This window comes from Hemitrygon akajei, chromosome 25, assembly GCF_048418815.1.
Source record: "Hemitrygon akajei chromosome 25, sHemAka1.3, whole genome shotgun sequence".
Taxonomy (NCBI): domain Eukaryota; kingdom Metazoa; phylum Chordata; class Chondrichthyes; order Myliobatiformes; family Dasyatidae; genus Hemitrygon; species Hemitrygon akajei.
This window is the reverse complement of record NC_133148.1, coordinates 40603038-40622081: the sequence shown is the minus strand read 5'-3', so window position 1 is coordinate 40622081 and position 19044 is coordinate 40603038. Positions and strand designations below refer to the sequence as shown.

General features: G+C 50.8%; 1 protein-coding gene across 2 annotated transcripts in view; it reads right to left on the bottom strand.

Annotated features, from left to right (window-relative positions):
• The window catches only part of LOC140716548 (sphingolipid delta(4)-desaturase/C4-monooxygenase DES2-like), a 31258-nt gene extending 22081 nt beyond the window's left edge, over window positions 1-9177 (bottom strand). The window contains exon 1 of one of the 2 annotated variants that reach the window (XM_073029364.1): window positions 8985-9177. In XM_073029364.1, coding sequence (XP_072885465.1) covers window positions 8985-9066 — 82 coding nt within the window. In that variant the 5' untranslated portion in view covers window positions 9067-9177. The remainder of the gene's footprint in view (window positions 1-8984) is intronic. The other variant, XM_073029365.1, reaches the window with a different exon arrangement.
• Between the last annotated feature and the right edge of the window lie 9867 nt (window positions 9178-19044).

Here is a 19044-nt window from a genome sequence, read left to right as displayed (position 1 = left end):
TCCCGAGGATGATCTGCCTCCTGCCTAGTGCAGGAGGGTGTGGTTAGCTAAAGCACCTGCAGGAGAGATTTTTGGAACTTCCTCAGTCGTGCAGTATTGCCTCATAGTGACAAGCCTCCATTCACTCAGCTCTGACTCAGCCTTGGTAAACTCCCTCCATCAACACATACAGTGAGCTGTGTCATTTGTATCAACAACCAACACAGTTCGTACGTGCTGGGGGCAGCCGCAAGTATCAGCGCATTTCTGCTGTTAACACAGCATGCCCACCACTCACTACCCCTAACCCGTACTGTGGGAGGAAACCAGAGCACCCGGAGGAAACACACACTGCCACGGGGAGAACGTGCAAACTCCTTACAGACAGCGGGGGGAGTTGAACCCCGATCTTATGATGGCTGACACTGCCAAGCGTTACGCTACCAAGCCGCCAGTTCTCCGTCACAGTAAAACCAGTGTACTTCCTTCATTTTTGTCCTCTCGCCCACTTCAAAGTGGCTCTTCCCCCTTGTGCTCCAAGTTCTGGGAACGCCTTCCATAAACCCTTACAGATTTTTAAAGCTCCCTCGTACTTCTTTCCATGTGGAGTTTGCACGTTCTCCCTTTGTATCCCATGCCCAGAGGAAGCGGTGAGAAGGGGGAATGGCCTGGATGGTGGAGTCCTTGATGATGGATGCTGCTTTCTTGTGGCAGCGCTCCTTGAAAATGTGCTTTGCCCGTGATGGACAGGGCCGTATCCACCACTTTCTGTAGTCTTTTCCGTTCCTGGGCATTGCCGCTTCCATACCAGGCCGTGATGCGACCAGTTAGGATACTCTCCACTGTGCATTTGTAGAAGTTTGTCAAAGTTTGTGCCGAACCAGTGCAAACTTCTAAGAAAGTACAGGTGCTATGTTGCCTTCTTTGTGATGACACTCACATGCTGGTCCCCGGATGCAGCTTAAAGTGGCTCTGGATTCAGCACAATGCTACCTGCACAGAGGCGTAGCATCATGTTTCACAGCGTCAGTGATGGGGGTTGAATTACCGCCACTGTGCGTTTGCCCCGTGACCCTGTGCGTTTCCTCCAGATGCTCTGGCTTCCTCATTCCGAAGCCCTACGGTGTATCAGGTAAATGGGGTGTATGCACGCTATGTTGGTACCAGAAACATGGCGAAACTAGCCAGCTGTTCCCAGTGCAATCCTCGGGCTATGTTGGTCGTTGACACAAAGCCTTAAGACCATAAGATATTGGAGCAGAATTGGCCCATCGAGTCTGCTCCACCATCTCATCATGGCTGATCCATTTCCCCTCTCAGCCCCAATCTCCTGCCTTCTCCCTGACCAATCAAGAATCTATCTGCCTTTGCCTGAAATATACCCAACAACTTGGCCTCCACAGCCGCCTGTGGCAACGAATTCCAGGGAGTGGGTAAAGAAATTCCTCTTCATCTCCGTTCTAAAAGGACACCCCTCTGTTCTGAGGCTGTATCCTCTGGCCTTAGACTCCCCCACCACAGGAAACATCCTCTCCAAATGCACCCTATCAAGGCCTTTCAATATTTGATAGGTTTCACTGAGGTCACCCCTCATTCTTCTGAATTCCAGTGAGTAGAGGGCCAGAGCCATTAAACACTCCTCATATGACAAGCCTTTCAATCACAGGATCATTTTCGTGAACCTCCTCTGAACCCTCTCCAATGTCAGCTCATCCTTTTTAAGATTAGGGGCTTAAAACTGCTCACAATACTCCAAGTGAGGCCTCACCAGTGCTTTATAAAGCCTCAACATTACATCCTTACTTCTATATTCTAGTCCTCTCGAAATCAATGCTAACATCACATTTGCCATCTTTACCACGGACATTTCACAATTGCAAATGGTGCATTTCACTGTATGTTTCAATGTTCGCGAGATATAAAGTTAAAACTGCATTGTTACTGTTTTTCCAATGCCCTGTGTAATGAATTGATCTGTATGAACAGTGGACAAGACAATTTTTTCCACTCTACCTGTCTCGCTGCATCTTCGGACCCAAATACAGGATCACACAGAGACTCGGAAGGGTTAAACAGAACTGGAAATTTTATAAACAAAAGAGACAAAGCAAGACAGTCGAACTTACAATATCTTGGATAACTCGGCCAGAACTTCACTAGGCAGGGGTCAAGACAACCAAGGTACCGAGGGGTGAGCAATGCCTCTTTAAATACACTCCAGGGCACCATGAATCTGTGCCCAGATGATAAACCCCAGACTAATTACAAGCTGACAAGTAACTAGCACCGGCCTCCATTGTATCCAGGGCATCTTCAAGGAGCGATGCCTCAAAAAGGCAGCGTCCATCATTAAGGACCCCCATCACCCGGACATGCCCTCTTCTCATTGCTGCCATCAGAGATGAGCTACAGGAGCCTGAAGGCACACACTCAATGATTCAGGAACAGCTTCTTTCCCTTTGCTATCAGATTTCTGAATGGACATTGAACCCATGAACACAACCTCACTACTTCTTAATTTCTGTTTTTACTTTACTTATTTAATTTAACTAATATATACATACAGTAGAGGGAGAGGGAGACTGATCTGATGTTGCAACCTTCAGCACTGCTTCTCCAAGGCACAGATGCAATATAGAAAGTATTAATGTCACCAGCAAGCAAGAGAAAATCAGCAGATGCTGGAAATCCAAGCAAAACACACAAAATGCTGGAGGAACTCAGCAGGCCAGGCAGCATCTATAGGAAAAAGTACAGTCGACGTTTTCTGGCTGAAACCCTTTGGCAGTACATTTTCAACAATTCCAACAACAACCAGCCTTCAGATGTGAATGTTGATTGTAGATTGAAGTTAAAATGCAGCTCGGAGCAATGGTCCTCCCGAAGCTGCATTTTAGAGTATGTTGCAGACCAGATAACACCCAATTGACTGTGATGTCTGCATGTGCATGAATGCAATCAACACCCCATTGTAGGAATACACTTAGGCTATGTCCACACTAAGCCGGATAATTTTGAAAACGTCGGTTTCATGTAAAAACAACAGGCGTCCACACTATGCGTTTTAAAAAATATCTCTGTCCACATTGAAATGGATATTTTGGCGAATCTCCTCCTACTGCGTATACGCAGGACACATCTACCGAAAACAAGCGACATGTTTGGTGTCGAATCTCGCTGTGAAAGACGGTGCGTGTTTGTTCAGTTACAGACTAGAAAAACTTAAACGATGGGCAGCTGTTGGCTCTCGCGCAGGAGGAGTTAAAACCAAAAAAAAAACAAATACCAGAGAGTATGGAGGCAACCGACTGTCCATGGTTCAGGGACTGTATGACCCGGCTGACGACAAACATTGAAAAACTGACTAACTCTGTTGCATTAATAAAGCACCTTGTTAAATGTATAAAACATGTCTGCATCAGTGTTATCTTGTATTTCCATTCAATGTTACATTAGGCTGTTAGACATCTATTGTCAGAGAAGTACTTGCATAAATAGGTAAACCACCTTCATACAAGCAAGGACAGAAAACAGGGCAAAGTGAGTATACTGATTTATTCAGTAAGTTATGGGTCAAAGTATTTGGTGAGTATATTTCTAACTCTTCTGGCTTCAGTCTCATTGCCATCTGTTCTGAAATTGTTAGATTGTGTGGGGGGTTACGTTCAAGAAAACAATGAAATGGCGCGCAGCCGTCTGACAGCGTTTTCAGATTTCTCCGGTTACCCCGTCCACACTGATCTGCCTGAGCGGCATTTTCAAAATTACACACCCTGGAAAGCGTTTCTGAAAAGCTCCAGTTTTGAGGGACGAAAACGCCGTTTTAGTGTGGACGGAGGGTAAAAATGAAGAGAAAAAGCTTTGGTTACAGATTTATCCAGCGTAGTGTGGATGTAGCCTTAGAGTAAATTGCAAACCAGGATACACCCAATTGACCTGATACGACTGCTTTGGCATGAATGTAATCGACATCCCATTGCATGGCTCTGAGACCATAGTAATTAACACTCATTGTGGGAAGACCCAGGAATCTGGTAAATGACATGCAACTCAAAAGAAACATTATGAGAGCATTGTAACTATAGACATTGCCCTATAACCTTTGTTCTTTACCATGTAAAATGTGCTGTAATGTTGGGTCTCTCCCGTGACTCCAATGGCTGTCAGCCCATGTGCATCCTGAGTAAAGACTTTTAATACGTACCGGCTGTGTTTCTCCGGTGACTGTATTTACAGTCACAACGTTAACCAACTGGAAACTGATTCAATGCTTCAATTCCCCATTGAGTTGATCCTTAACTAACTAGCAAAACACCATTATCGCCATCCAGCAAACTAATAACGTGTTCCCGCACCATCTTGTGTCTGCAGCGCAGGATGGTGGCGTGTGGCCAAGTGGTTAAGGCTTTGGGCTGGCGATCCGAAGATCGTGAGTTCGAGCCCCAGCCGAGGCAGTGTGTGTGTCATTGAGCAAGGCGCTTAACCACACACTGCCCCTGCACATTTATAGCCTGGTGGCGGCAGTTGGTCCAGTATGGACAAGACAAGACAGGAACGTCCTTCAGCACACAGTATCTGTGTTGTCCATAATTCTACTTTAAACGCCACCACATGGTCTGTATCTCTCCACTTCCTGCCTGTTCATACGTCGGTCTATATGCCCCTTAAACATAACTATTGTTTCTGCTTCCACCATTTCCCCAGTAGCCTGTTCCAGTCACCCACACCCTCCGCATTAAAGAATACAAATCCTGTTTCAAACTTTCCCCTTCCCACCTTAAAACTATGCTTTCTAGTATCTGATATTTCTATTCTGGGAAAAAGTCTCTGGCTGCTTACCCTGTAGCCTCTCATAGTTTTATCAGCATAAGGCATAGAAGCAGAATTAGGCCATTTGGCCCATCGAATCTGCTCTGCCATTCCATCATGGCCAATTTATCCCTCTCGATCCCATTCTCCTGCCACCTCCTCGTAACCATTGACGCCCTGACTAATCAAGAACCTATCAACCTCCACTTTAATATACCGGATGACTTGACCTCCACAACCGTCTGTGGCAATGAGTTCCACAGATTCTCCTCTGTCTCAAGGGACATCTTTCTATTCTGAGGCTGTGCCCTCTGGTCCGAGACGTCCTGAACATGAGGAAGTCTGCAGATGCTGGAAATACAAAACAACAAAGTGCTGGAGGAACTCAGCAGGTCAAGCAGCATCTAATAGCCGACATTTTGGACTGAGACCTGAGGAAGGACTTGAAGAAGGGTCTTGGCCGAAACATGGGTGTCCATAGATGCTGCCTGACCTGCTGAGTTCCTCCACCCTTCTGTGTGTGTTGCATTGGAAACATCATCTCCATGTCCATATTTGATTTGGTTTCAATGAGCATCTATTATATACTTCTGTCATGTCTGAACTCACGCTCTGATAATCCAGAGAAAACTACTCCAAGTTTGTCCAATCTCTCCTCATAACTAATATTCTCCAGTCCATCTCTTCTGCGTCTCTGTAAAAACACATCTTTCCTTTGACAGACAGACAGACATACTTTATTGATCCCGAGGGAAACTGGATTTCGTTACAGCCGCACCAACCAAGAATAGTGAAGAAATATAGCAATATAAAACTAATAATAATTAAATAATAAGTAAATTACTCCGTGGAAATAAGTCCAGGACCAGCTTATTGGCTCAGGGTGTCTGACAGTCTGAGGGAGGAGTTGTAAAGTTTGATGGCCACAGGTAGGAATGACTTCCTATGACACTCAGTGTTACATCTCGGTGGAATGAGTCTCTGGCTGAACATACTCCTCTGCCTAACCAGTACATTATGGAGTGGATGAGAGACATTGTCCAAGATGGCATGCAACTTGGACAGCATCCTCTTTTCAGACACCACCGTCAGAGAGTCCAGTTCCACCCCTACAATATCACTGGCCTTACGAATGAGTTTGTTGATTCTGTTGGTGTCTGCTTTGATTGCAACTGTGAACATTTGTCAAAGTAAGAGCCATGGAAGACTATCCCAATTCCAGCAAGTTTCAGGAGACGACACGCTCTGAGGGTTGTGCACTGTTCTGGTCTCCCGGCTACAGGAAGAGTATCGCAAGCTGGACCTGGCGCAGGGAAGATTCACAAGGGTATTTCCAGGCTGCAGGGCTTGAGTTACGAGGAGAGACTGGAGAAATGGGAACTCTTTCCCCTGGAGTGTAGAAGGCTGAGGGGTGACCTTCCAGGGGTTTATAAAACCATGAGGGACACAGGTTAGATGGACAGTCACAGTCTTTTCCCTAGGGGAATGGACTCAAAAGCTGGAGGGCATAGGCTTAAGGCGAAAGATTTAAAAGAGAAATTGTTCACACAGACTGGGGCGGGTACATGGAACATATTGCCGGAGGAAGTGGTCATCATCATTATGTGTTGTGTTATATGACGTCATTATTGGTGGCATCCATTAGTCACGCGAGACTATGGATCTGCGCCTGGGAAGTCTTCTCCAGGGCGCAGGCCTGGGCAAGGTTGTATGGGAGACCGGCAGTTACCCAAGCAGCAAGTCTCCCCTCTCCACACCACCGATGTTGTCCAAGGGAAGGGCAAGGGCCGATACAGCTTGGCACTGGTGACATCGCAGGAGTTGCCAGAGCGAGGTTGAAGGCAACGTCGGACTGCCTTAGGGACCCCAGCTCCGGATTTGTCCTCAGGGTTTACATGTCTTTCCCATGAGTGGGAATGGCCGCAAGGCAGCGGATGTTTGAAATCAGAGTTTTCCCTCTCTTAGATGGACTGCCTTCCCGGGCTGACGAGCTCCATTTACCCGATGTGCTGTCATATGACACAGGTGATCATGGTCCATGATTGTTCTTGGCAAATTTTTCTACAGAAGTGGTTTGCCATTGCCTTCTTCTGGGCAGTGTCTTTACAAGATGGGTGACCCCAGCCATTATCAATACTCTTCAGAGATTGTCTGCCTGGCGTCAGTGGTCACATAACCAGGACCTGTGATCTGCACCAGCTGCTCGTACGACCATCCACCACCTACTCCCATGGCTTCACGTGACCCTGATCGGGGGCTAAGCAGGTGCTACACCTTGCCCAAGGGTGACCTGCAGGCTAGCGGAGGGAAGGAGCGCCTTACACCTCATTTGGTAGAGACGTATCTCCACTGCGCCCACCCGATATGATGTGACAGATGTGCATACAATTACAACATTTAAAGCGATTAAGGTACGTGGATCGGAAGGTCTAGAGGGATATGGGCCAATTGTAGACAAACGGAACTAATTTGGACAGATACGCCATCTGTATGGGCTTTGTACGTTCTCCCCGTGCCTGCCCCAGGTGCCTTAGATTCTTCCCACAGTTCAGCGATGTTCCGGTTGGTAGGTTGATTGGCCATTGTAAATTGTCCCATGATTGGGCTACGGTTAAAATGGAGGGATTACTGGGCGGTGGGGCTCAAATGGGCAGAAGGGCCTAATCTGTGCTGTATGCCAGTAAATAAATAAATCAATATCTTGAGCAGCATAGCTGAGTTGGGCTGAGGGACCTATTTCCATATCATTGGGGTTCCTGAAGTTGGGAATGCAGTGACAAGTTCTTTCCCCTCAGAGGATTCCCCACAATCCTTCAGGGCAAGAGCCGAGAATATGGCCCACCCTGTCAAGTCACTTTTATTGTCATTTCGACCATAAGCTGCTGGTAAAAACAAAAAACACCGTAAAAACACAGAAAAACACAGTAAAAGCGAAACAACGTTCCTCCAGGACCATGGTGCTACATGAAACAACACAAAACTACACTAGACTATGTGAAACGACACTAGACTACGTGAAACAACACAAAACTACACTAGACTACGTGAAACAACACAAAACTACACTAGACTACATGAAACAACACAAAACTACACTAGACTACCCGAAACGACACAAAACTACACTAGACTACGTGAAACGACACAAAACTACACTAAACTACATGAAACAACACAAAACGACACTAGACTTCAGACCTACACGGGACTACAAAAAGTGCACAAAACAGTGCAAGACAGTACAATAATTAATAAACAAGACAACAGGCACAGTAAAGGGCAAATTACAATATGATAATAAATGATGTGAATGTAAATGGTCTGGCGATCTGTGGTGCTGAACTATTCGTTCAGGTCAAATGTGGATAGGAGGGGAAAGGCTCCTGCCTCCTGCCTTCCCGGGCTGCACAGCAGAAACCACCTCCCTCTGGCAGGTGGCCAGGGTGTAGTGAAGTATTCCACCTCCCAGTCAGGTTTGACAGAGGGGTACTTTCTGCCCATTCACCAATCACCACACACACAAAACCGGTTTCACCTCCCCAAGGGGCACGGTAGTGGGCGATTAGCGCGATCCCTTTAGAGCCAGTGATCTCCATTCGGGGTTCGATCCCCGCTTACTCCGGGCGCTCCGCTTCTCTCCCACATGCCAGGTACGAGGTTAGGGTTAGTGCGTTGTGGGCGCCCAGTTTGGGCGTTCAACCAGAGTACAGAAGACAGCAAATTGTGCAAATACACAAAGAAGAAATAAAGAAACAATAAATATCAGGAGTCCTTGACAGTTGGTTGTGGGAACAGTTTTGTGAAGATTTCCCTCACACTTTAACTGGACAGTTGACCATGGCCACTGGCGAGCACTCCAGCACCGCATCTTCTGGTTAAACGCACGCCCCCTAGCGTCGTGAAGGCGGCATTGCACGCTATCTGCTGGCTCAATGGACTCGCTTTCCTGATCCTCCGTAGGATCGGACAACCTGCGCGTGTTTCATGCGCGGCTTTTATTTTCAAACCAGTGAACGTTTTTAAAGTCAAAACGTTCTCAAGCAGCACTATCAATGCGCGGGGAAAGTTCAGATTTGCAAACACGTGATAAAGACCTTCGGGAAATAATACGCCCCTAGGAATGTTAAGCAGCGTAGCAAAGTTGAATTTGTACAAGAGAAAGGTGAAGTTTGAGAAAGTTTCGCCGCGGAAGTTACCTAGAATTTCCTTTCTCCTATTCGTGTGCGGCTGCTCCGTGTAAACCCACTCAAAATCCGCACTTAACGCCTTGTTACCCATTTCTGCCGTGTAAATCAGAGCGTCGCGCAACTTAATTCATATCCGATGTCGTCTTTCACTTAATGGCGAGATTGGGACGGCACCTCCTGTAATTTAATAGAGCTACCTGACTGTAGTCGTCATCTCTGACTCAAAACTCCTCCCTGTTTCACAGGGCGCGACCTCACTGTCTACATGGGTTTGAAATTGTTTAAAACCTGAATGATATAAAGTATTAAAATCGGATGAGAAACTGTTTGAAAGTGTTAATGTCGCCGAATTTTTCAATGTGCGTTTCTGTCAAATATAAATACGCGGAACTCTGCCGCTGCTGGAAGACATACAAGATGAACTCAGCGGGTCGGTCAGCATCTACGGAGAGAGGAATACACAGCGTTGCGGGACGAGACCCCTCAAAAGGAGTGGAAAAGGTGGGGAAGATGCCAGAATAAAAAGGTGAGGGGTGGGGGAAGGAGGATAGCTGGAAGGTGAGAGGTGAAGCCAGGTGGGTGGGAAAGGTAAAGGGCTGGAGAGGAAGGAATCTGACAGGAGAGGAGAGTGGACTAGAGGAGAAAGGGAAGGAGGAGGAGGGCCCTCCCCTCTTCTCCTATTCCTCCCTCTGGCCCCTTACCTCTCCGCACCTGCCTCGCACCTCCTTCCCTTTCTCCTCTGGTTCACTCTCCTCTCCTATCAGGTTCCTTCCCCTCCAGCCCTCGACCTCTCCCACCCGCCTGGCTTCACCCGTCACCTTCTGGCCCTCCCCCCCCCCCCCACCCCAGCTTTCTGTTTGGCCTGACCCGCTGAGTTCCAGCCCAGTGCTTCCCAACCTGGGGTCCATGGCATAAGAAAAGTTGGGAACCCCTGCACAGCGCGCATCCCTTTAAACTCTGCACCCTCACTTTAAACCTGTGCCCTCTGAAATCCGACATTCTTGTCTATCTCCGTTCTGTTCCTCTCAATGGCGAGCATCTCCCAGCACACGGGGATATCACCGTCTTCTGCTCAGCTCCGAGGTCAGTTCGCAGATTAATCGGCATCCGCGAGTGGGCAGCAGGGGCCGCGGTTAACCGGATCATGAGCAAGGCCGCGCTCTTCAGCAAATGGCCCGAACGTCCCTCTTCACCGTCAGGTCCAATTAGGGGAAGGTGCTGGGGATCTGGTTCGGAGGGGCCGAGGCGCGCGTCAGGAAGCGGACTGGGAAGGCAAACCAGAAACTGGGACCGTGGGGGAGAACGCTCCCCCTCCACAGCTCGGAAGATCCTGGTGGGCAGGTGTGAGGTGCTCTCATGGCGGCCGTACCTGGCGCAGGTGTGGCCGGTGCCCCGTTCCCCCAGCTCTGGGGATCAGCCGGGCAGTCTTCAGGCTTATGTGAGATCCCGGTTGGAGCGGGACGGAGAGGTCACGACGCGCAAGACCCTGGGGCAAGAACGAACCCGATGACCACCTTCGTGCATGGCTTGCCTCAAGCCCTCACACGTGAGAACCAGGTACCACTAGGTGCCGGAGCTGTACCTGGCCCCGTTGCCTCACACCGTCCCAGTCAGCTGGGCACTGCTGCACTACCTTTCCTTTGTGGAAAAGTTCTTCCGGACCAACACCTTGGACCACAAGTCACCGTGGGTCGTTCTGCAGAACTCGATGGACACAGTGGGGCGGCTCACTGTCCAATTTCCTGTTGTCAGGTGTCACCAACACACGCCTGTTGGCGGTGAGAGGGACCATCGCGGTGACACCCTCACTGTATGCCCGTACAATCTAGGTATTCCTGAGAATGCCTGTGAGAAAATGACTCTCGAGGTGACATGCCACATAAGCATTCTGTGATAATAAATTTACCTTCAACCGTTGAACTTTTGCGATGATTGCAGTGGGGATGAGAAGTTTGTTCACCTCTTGGTGGGTGGGGGGCCGACGACCCAAGGACCCATGTCACGGTTCATCGGGGGCTGCTCCGTGGCAGAGGACCCCATCCTCATCACATTCTACAGGGGTTGTATTGAGAGTATCCTGAGCAGCTGCATCACTGCCTGGTTCGGAAATTGTACCATCTCAGATCACAAGACCCTGCAGCGGATGGTGAGGTCAGCCGAGAAGATCATTACGGACATTCACACCACACGCTGCATCCGCAAAGCTAACAGCATTATGAAGGACCCCATACAAACTCTTTTCCCTCCTGCCGTCTGGGAAAAGGCTCCGAAGCATTCAGGCTCTCACGACCAGACTATGCAACAGCTTTTCCCCCCAAGCCATCAGACTCCTCGATACCCAGAGTCTATACACACACACACACACACACACACACACACACACACACACACACACACACACACACACACACACACACACACACATTTGCCAATCTACTCTGGGTGGGGGACTTCAGTGTACCACCGCAGACTGAGCTGGTCGGGTCCTACTGGACAGAGCTACTAGACTGGGACTACAGCAGGTGAGGGAACCAACAAGAGGGAAGAACACACTTGACCTGCCTGCCACAAAGCATCTGTCCATGACAGCCTTGGTAGAGGTGACCACCGCACAGTACGTGTGGAGACTAAATCCCGTCTCCACATCGAAGAAGCCCTCCACTGCGTTGTGTGACACTACCGCCATGCTAAATAGGACAGGCTTCGAACAGATCTAGCAGCCCGAGACTGGGCATCTACGAGGCACTCAACTATAAACTGTAATCATGGCCCGGCATATCATTCCACTCTAACATTACCACAGGCCAGGGGAGCGACCCTGGTTCAATGAAGAGTGCAGGAGGGCAAGCCGAGAACAACACCAGACGTACCTCGATGTGAGGCGTCTCCCTGGTGAAGCCACAATATTTGCATGCCGAACACCATAAGCAGCGAGTAATAGACAGATTCCACAACCCATGGGTCAGATCTAAGCTCTGTAGTCCTGCCACATCCAGCCATGAACGGTGGTGGACAAACCGGAGGAGGGGGCTTCACAACTACCCCCATCCTCAATGACAGAGGAGGCCTGCACACCTGGGCACAAGGTAAGGCCGAGACGTTTGCAGCAATCATCAGTCAGAGGTGCCGTGTCCACTCGGCCTCCTCCAGAACGTCTCGTCACCATACGAGGAGACCGGATCGTTGTGTACTGACGATGTCTCCTCACATGGTGATGAAATGTTTCCAAGTAAATTACCAAGTTTGGAGAACTACTCAACCCAAACGTCAACTACACATTTCCTGAATTAGCTCCAGAGGATACTAATTCAAGTCTGCCCAATCTCTCTCTATAGCTAATATTTTCCAAACCAGGCAACCTCTTGGTGAATCTTTTACATCCAAGAAATTCCTTGCATGGTCCGTGGCCTCCACTACAGCCACGACGATGCCAAACTCAAGCCCCAGTGAGAGGGGGAGAAATGCTTCTTATTGTGTGCACATTATCTTCAACCTGATGGCACCAACATCGATTTCTCCAAGTTCTGGTAATTTCTGTCCACCCCTCCCAACCTTCTCTCTTACTCCATTCCCCATTCTGACCCCTTCTCATTTCCTTGCCCGCCTATCAACTCCCTCTGGTTGCTGTCCTTTCTCCCATGGCCCACTTTCCTCTCCTATCAGATTCCTTCTTCTTCAGCCCTTTTTACCTTTTCCACCAGTCACCTCCCAGCTTCTTACTTCATCCCTCCTCCCTGACCCACTTACCTTCTCCCTCACCTGGTTCCACCTACTCACCAGCCTTCCCCCCCCCCACACCTTCGTATTCTGAGACCCAAAACATTGACGGTTTATTCCCATCCATAGATGCTGCCTAATCTGCTGAGTTCCTCCAGCATTGTGTGTGTGTGTGTGTGTGTGTCTCTCTCTCTATATGTGTGTCTCTCTCTTTTTCTATTTGTGTGTGTGTCTCTGTCTCGCTCTCTCTCTCTGTATGTATGTGTGTCTCTCTCTTTTTCTCTGTGTGCATGTGTCTGTGTCTGTGTTGCTTAAGATTTCAGCATCTGCATAATCTCCCATTTCTGGGTTCTGTACTTGCTGCTCGACAGGAGCTGTGGGGACAGGACGTGGCACACAGGGTAATGTTGGAGTTTCTACCGTACAGGTTGCTCCAGAGTGGCCCAGATTACTCCCACGCCCCATGTTACCTGGCCGCTGTAAATACCCCCCCCCCCCCAGCACAGTTCAGTGGCAATGGAATGAAAATAAGGTGCAGGAATGTTTGATAACATGAGGGCGAATGAGGAATTTCTGTAGCCAGCGGGTGAATCTGAGGATCCGTACGGTTGTGGAGACCAGCTCATTGGGTGCAGAGGCCAACAAGTTCTTGGTTAGTAAGGGTGTCAAAGGTTAAGGGGAGAAGGCAGGAGAATGGGTTTGAGAGACAAAATAATAGATCATGATGGACAGAACAGACTCGATGGGCCAAATGGCCTCATTCTACTCCTATGTCCTTTGGACTTACGGTCTTGTGGACCCGATATGTCGTAGAGAGTAATTGAAACTGAAAATCCAAACGCATTCTAGTTGGCTGCACTGAGCAACGCAGTGAGATGGGGAACGCCAGGATCACTTCCTTGTTGTTGTACTTACTCACCGATGCCCATCACCCGAGCTGGGCATGGGACGCAGACAGCAGCTCGAAAGAGTCCTCCGTCCTGGGCCAGTCTTTCAAACCGTCCCAGGCGTGGCCCATCTTCGAAGATCCTTCCTCTCCCAGGGAGGAGGTCTTCGGTGCCCCCGTCGCTGCTTCAGCAGCTCTGGGCTTTTACGGGATGGGGTTTCTAGCCCCAATCTTGTTACTGTGGCAGAACTCACATTTCCTCCGAGTAATCTTATCATGCGAGCACATACATGTCACCAGCTACGAGGAAATCTGCAGATGCTGGAAACTCAAGCAACACACACAATATGCTGGTGGAACGCATCATGTGAGGCAGCATCTCCAGGAAGAAGTTGTGTTTCTTCCTATAGATGCTGCCTGGCCTGCTGCATTCCACCAGCATTTTGTGTGTGAGATTCATTTTCTTGCAGGCATTCGCAGTTGATTAGAGAGATACAGTCGATTCAATGAAAAGCTTCACCCAAGGACTTACAAACACAGTGTCCAAACTAACACATGCAATCCAAATGAAAATTTAACAAGTAAATAAATACTGAGAGTATGAGTTGTCCAGTCCTTGAAAGTGAGTCCATAGGTTGTGGAATCAGTTCAGAGTTGGGGTGAGTGAAGTTATCCACACTGGTTCAGGAGCCTGATGTGTGGAATCAGTTCAGAGTTGGGGTGAGTGAAGTTATCCACACTGGTTCAGGAGCCTGATGTGTGGAATCAGTTCAGTGTTGGGGTGAGTGAAGTTATCCACACTGGTTCCGGAGCCTGATGTGTTGAATCAGTTCAGTGTTGGGGTGAGTGAAGTTACCCACACTGGTTCAGGAGCCTGATGTGTGGAATCAGTTCAGAGTTGGGGTGAGTGAAGTTATCCACACTGGTTCAGGAGCCTGATGTGTGGAATCAGTTCAGTGTTGAGGTGAGTGAAGTTATCCACACTGGTTCAGGAGCCTGATGTGTTGAATCAGTTCAGTGTTGGGGTGAGTGAAGTTATCCACACTGGTTCAGGAGCCTGATGTGTTGAATCAGTTCAGAGTTGGGGTGAGTGAAGTTATCCACACTGGTTCAGGAGCCTGATGTGTTGAATCAGTTCAGAGTTGGGGTGAGTGAAGTTATCCACACTGGTTCAGGAGCCTGACGTGTGGAATCAGTTCAGTGTTGGGGTGAGTGAAGTTATCCACACTGGTTCAGGAGCCTGATGTGTTGAATCAGTTCAGAGTTGGGGTGAGTGAAGTTATCCATACTGGTTCAGGAACCTGACGTGTGGAATCAGTTCAGTGTTGGGGTGAGTGAAGTTATCCACACTGGTTCAGGAGCCTGATGTGTTGAATCAGTTCAGTGTTGGGGTGAGTGAAGTTATCCACACTGGTTCCGGAGCCTGATGTGTGGAATCAGTTCAGAGTTGGGGTGAGTGAAGTTATCCACACTGGTTCAGGAGCCTGATGTGTTGAATCAGTTCAGTGTTGGGGTGAGTGAAGTTATCCACACTGGTTCAGGAGCCTGATTACCTGAAACATCCCAGCATTTTCCAGCAGATTTTCATGAAATAATATACTGCATCAACCCGACCATCAGGAGCAGGTGAAATGTGCTGGGAGAATGGGAGTAACATACAACCACCATCTCTTCTGGAATGACAACAGATATGCAGCTCCTGTCTCCGATTGTTGCTATTCCTTGAAGCATTATCACACACTCGCTGTCACACCCAACTAATTACCCTCTCCCCAGAGTCCCATACCTTTCAGTAATCAGCTATTGAAAGGAAAGTGCTCCTGTTGTACGTCAGCTGAGTCGCACACAGCAGGCTCCAGCTTGTGGTGAATCGGGCCAGTCCAGCAGGTCTGGGGAGCAGAGAGCTTTCAAAAGTGAACCACGGTGGGTGAGGCTGTTCAGGAGCAAAGTCCCAAAGAGGAAGGAAAGGATATTTTGTTGGCAACTTTCACAAGCTGTGACATTGAAGGGAGTTTTTATTTTTGATGGTGTTCAGCAGATTGGTCAAGCAAGCGCACACCAGGACAGAGGCATTGTGGGAGGGAGTCAGCAGTGTGATCAAACTGTTGGTGGAGAGGGAAACAGAGGAATTGATTTGCCTTCATACATCTGTTCTGACACACTGTAACACCGACACACATTGTAACATTGAAAACCCTCACCCTTCACCGTGACACTGACACGCCCCACACCCCTCACTGTGACACTGACCCACCCCTCACCCCTCACTGTGACACCAACACACCCCACACCCCTCACTGTGACACTGATACACCCCTCACCCCTCACTGAGACACCGACACACCCCGCACCCCTCACTGTGACACACCCCACACCCCTCACTGTGACACCGACACACCCCACACCCCTCACTGTGACACTGACCCACCCCTCACCCCTCACTGTGACACCAACACACCCCACACCCCTCACTGTGACACTGATACACCCCTCACCCCTCACTGAGACACCGACACACCCCGCACCCCTCACTGTGACACACCCCACACCCCTCACTGTGACACCGACACACCCCTCACCCCTCACCGTGACACCGACACACCCCCACACCCCTCACTGTGACACTGACACACCCACACCCCTCAGTTACACTGACACACCCCTCACTGTGACTGACACACCCCACACCCCTCACTGTGACACTGACACACCCCACTCCCCTCACTGTGACACCAACACACCCCACACCCCTCACCCCTCACTGTGACACTGACACACCCCTCACCCCTCACTGTGACACTGACACACCACACCCCTCACTGTGACACCGACACACCCCACACCCCTCACTGTGACACCAACACACCCCTCACCCCTCACTGTGACACTGACACACCCCACTCCCCTCACTGTGACACCGACACACCCCACACCCCTCACTGTGACACTGATACACCCCTCACCCCTCACTGTGACACCGACACATCCCACTCCCCTCACTGTGACACTGACACACCCCACACCCCTCACTGTGATACCGACACACCCCACACCCCTCACTGTGACATCGACACACCCCTCACCCCTCACTGTGACACCAACACACCCCACACCCCACACCCCTCACTGTGACACTGACACACCCCACTCCCCTCACTGTGACACCAACACACCCCACACCCCTCACTGTGACTGACACACCCCACACCCCTCACTGTGACACTGACCCACCCCTCACCCCTCACTGTGACACTGATACACCCCTCACCCCTCACTGTAACACCGACACACCCCTCACCCCTCACTGTGACACTGACACACCCCTCACCCCTCACCCCTCATTGTGACACCAACACACCCCACACTGTGACACTGACACACCCCTCACTGTGACACTGATACACCCCTCACCCCTCACTGTAACACCGACACACCCCTCACCCCTCACTGAGACACCGACACACCCCACACCCCTCACTGTGACACTGACACACCCCACTCCCCTCACTGTGACAGTGACACACCCCACTCCCCTCACTGTGACACCGACACACCCCTCACCCCTCACTGTGACACTGACACACCCCACACCCCTCACTGTGACACCGACACATCCCTCACCTCTCACTGTATCACTGACACACCCCACACCCCTCACTGTGACACCGACACACCCCACACCCCTCACTGTGACACCGACTCACCACACACCCCTCACTGTGACACTGACACACCCCTCACCCCTCACTGTGACACCGACAGACCTCACACCCCTCACTGTGACACCGACACACCCCACACCCCACACTGTGACACTGACACACCCCACACCCCTCACTGTGACACCGACACACCCCACACCCCTCACTGTGACACTGACACACCCCTCACTGTGACACCGACACACTCCACACCCCTCACTGTGACACTGACACACCCCACACCCCTCACTGTGACACCGACACACCCCACACCCCTCACTGTATCACCGACACACCCCTCACCCCTCACTGTGACACTGACACACCCCACACCCCTCACTGTAACACTGACACCCCCCACACCCCCTCACTGTGACACCGACACACCCCCACACCCCTCACTGTGACACTGACACACCCCTCACCCTTCACTGTGGCACTGACACACCCCTCACCCCTCACTGTGACACCAACACACCCCACACCCCTCACTGTGACACCGACACACCCCTCACCCCTCACTGTGACACTGACACACCCCACACCCCTCACTGTGACACCGACACACCCCTCACCCCTCACCGTGACACACCCCACACCCCTCACTGTGACACCGACACATCCCACTCCCCTCACTGTGACACAGACACACCCCTCACCCCTCACCGTGACACCGACACACCCCACACCCCTCACTGTGACACCGACACACCCCTCACTCATCACCGTAACACCGACACACCCGTCACTGTGACACCAACACACCCCTCACTGTGACACCGACACACCCCTCACTGTGACACTGACACATCCCACTCCCCTCACTGTGTCACCGACACACCCCTCACCCTCACTGTGACACTGACACACCCCTCACCCCTCACTGTGACACCGACACACCCCTCACCCCCTCACTGTGACACCGACACACCCCACACCCCTCACCGTGACACTGACACACCCCACACCCCTCACTGTAACACTGACACACCCCACACCCCTCACTGTATCACCGACACACCCCTCACCCCTCACCGTGACACCGACACACCCCACACCCCTCACTGTGACACCGACACACCCCTCACTCATCACCGTAACACCGACACACCCGTCACTGTGACACCAACACACCCCTCACTGTGACACCGACACACCCCTCACTGTGACACTGACACACCCCTCACCCCTCACCGTGACACCGACACACCCCACACCCCTCACTGTGACACCGACACACCCCACGCCCCTCACTGTGACACTGACACTCCCCACACCCCTCACTGTGACACTGACACATCCCACTCCCCTCACTGTGTCACCGACACACCCCTCACCCTCACTGTGACACTGACACTCCCCTCACCCCTCACTGTGACACCGACACACCCCTCACCCTCACTGTGACACTGACACACCCCTCACCCCTCACTGTGACACCGACACACCCCTCACCCCCTCACTGTGACACCGACACACCCCACACCCCTCACCGTGACACTGACACACCCCACACCCCTCACTGTAACACTGACACACCCCACACCCCTCACTGTATCACCGACACACCCCTCACCCCTCACTGTGACACTGACACACCCCACACCCCTCACTGTAACACTGACACACCCCACGCCCCTCACTGTGACACCGACACACCCCTCACCCCTCACTGTGACACTGACACACCCCACACCCCTCACTGTGACACCGACACACCCCTCACCCCTCACTGTGACACCGACACACCCCACACCCCTCACTG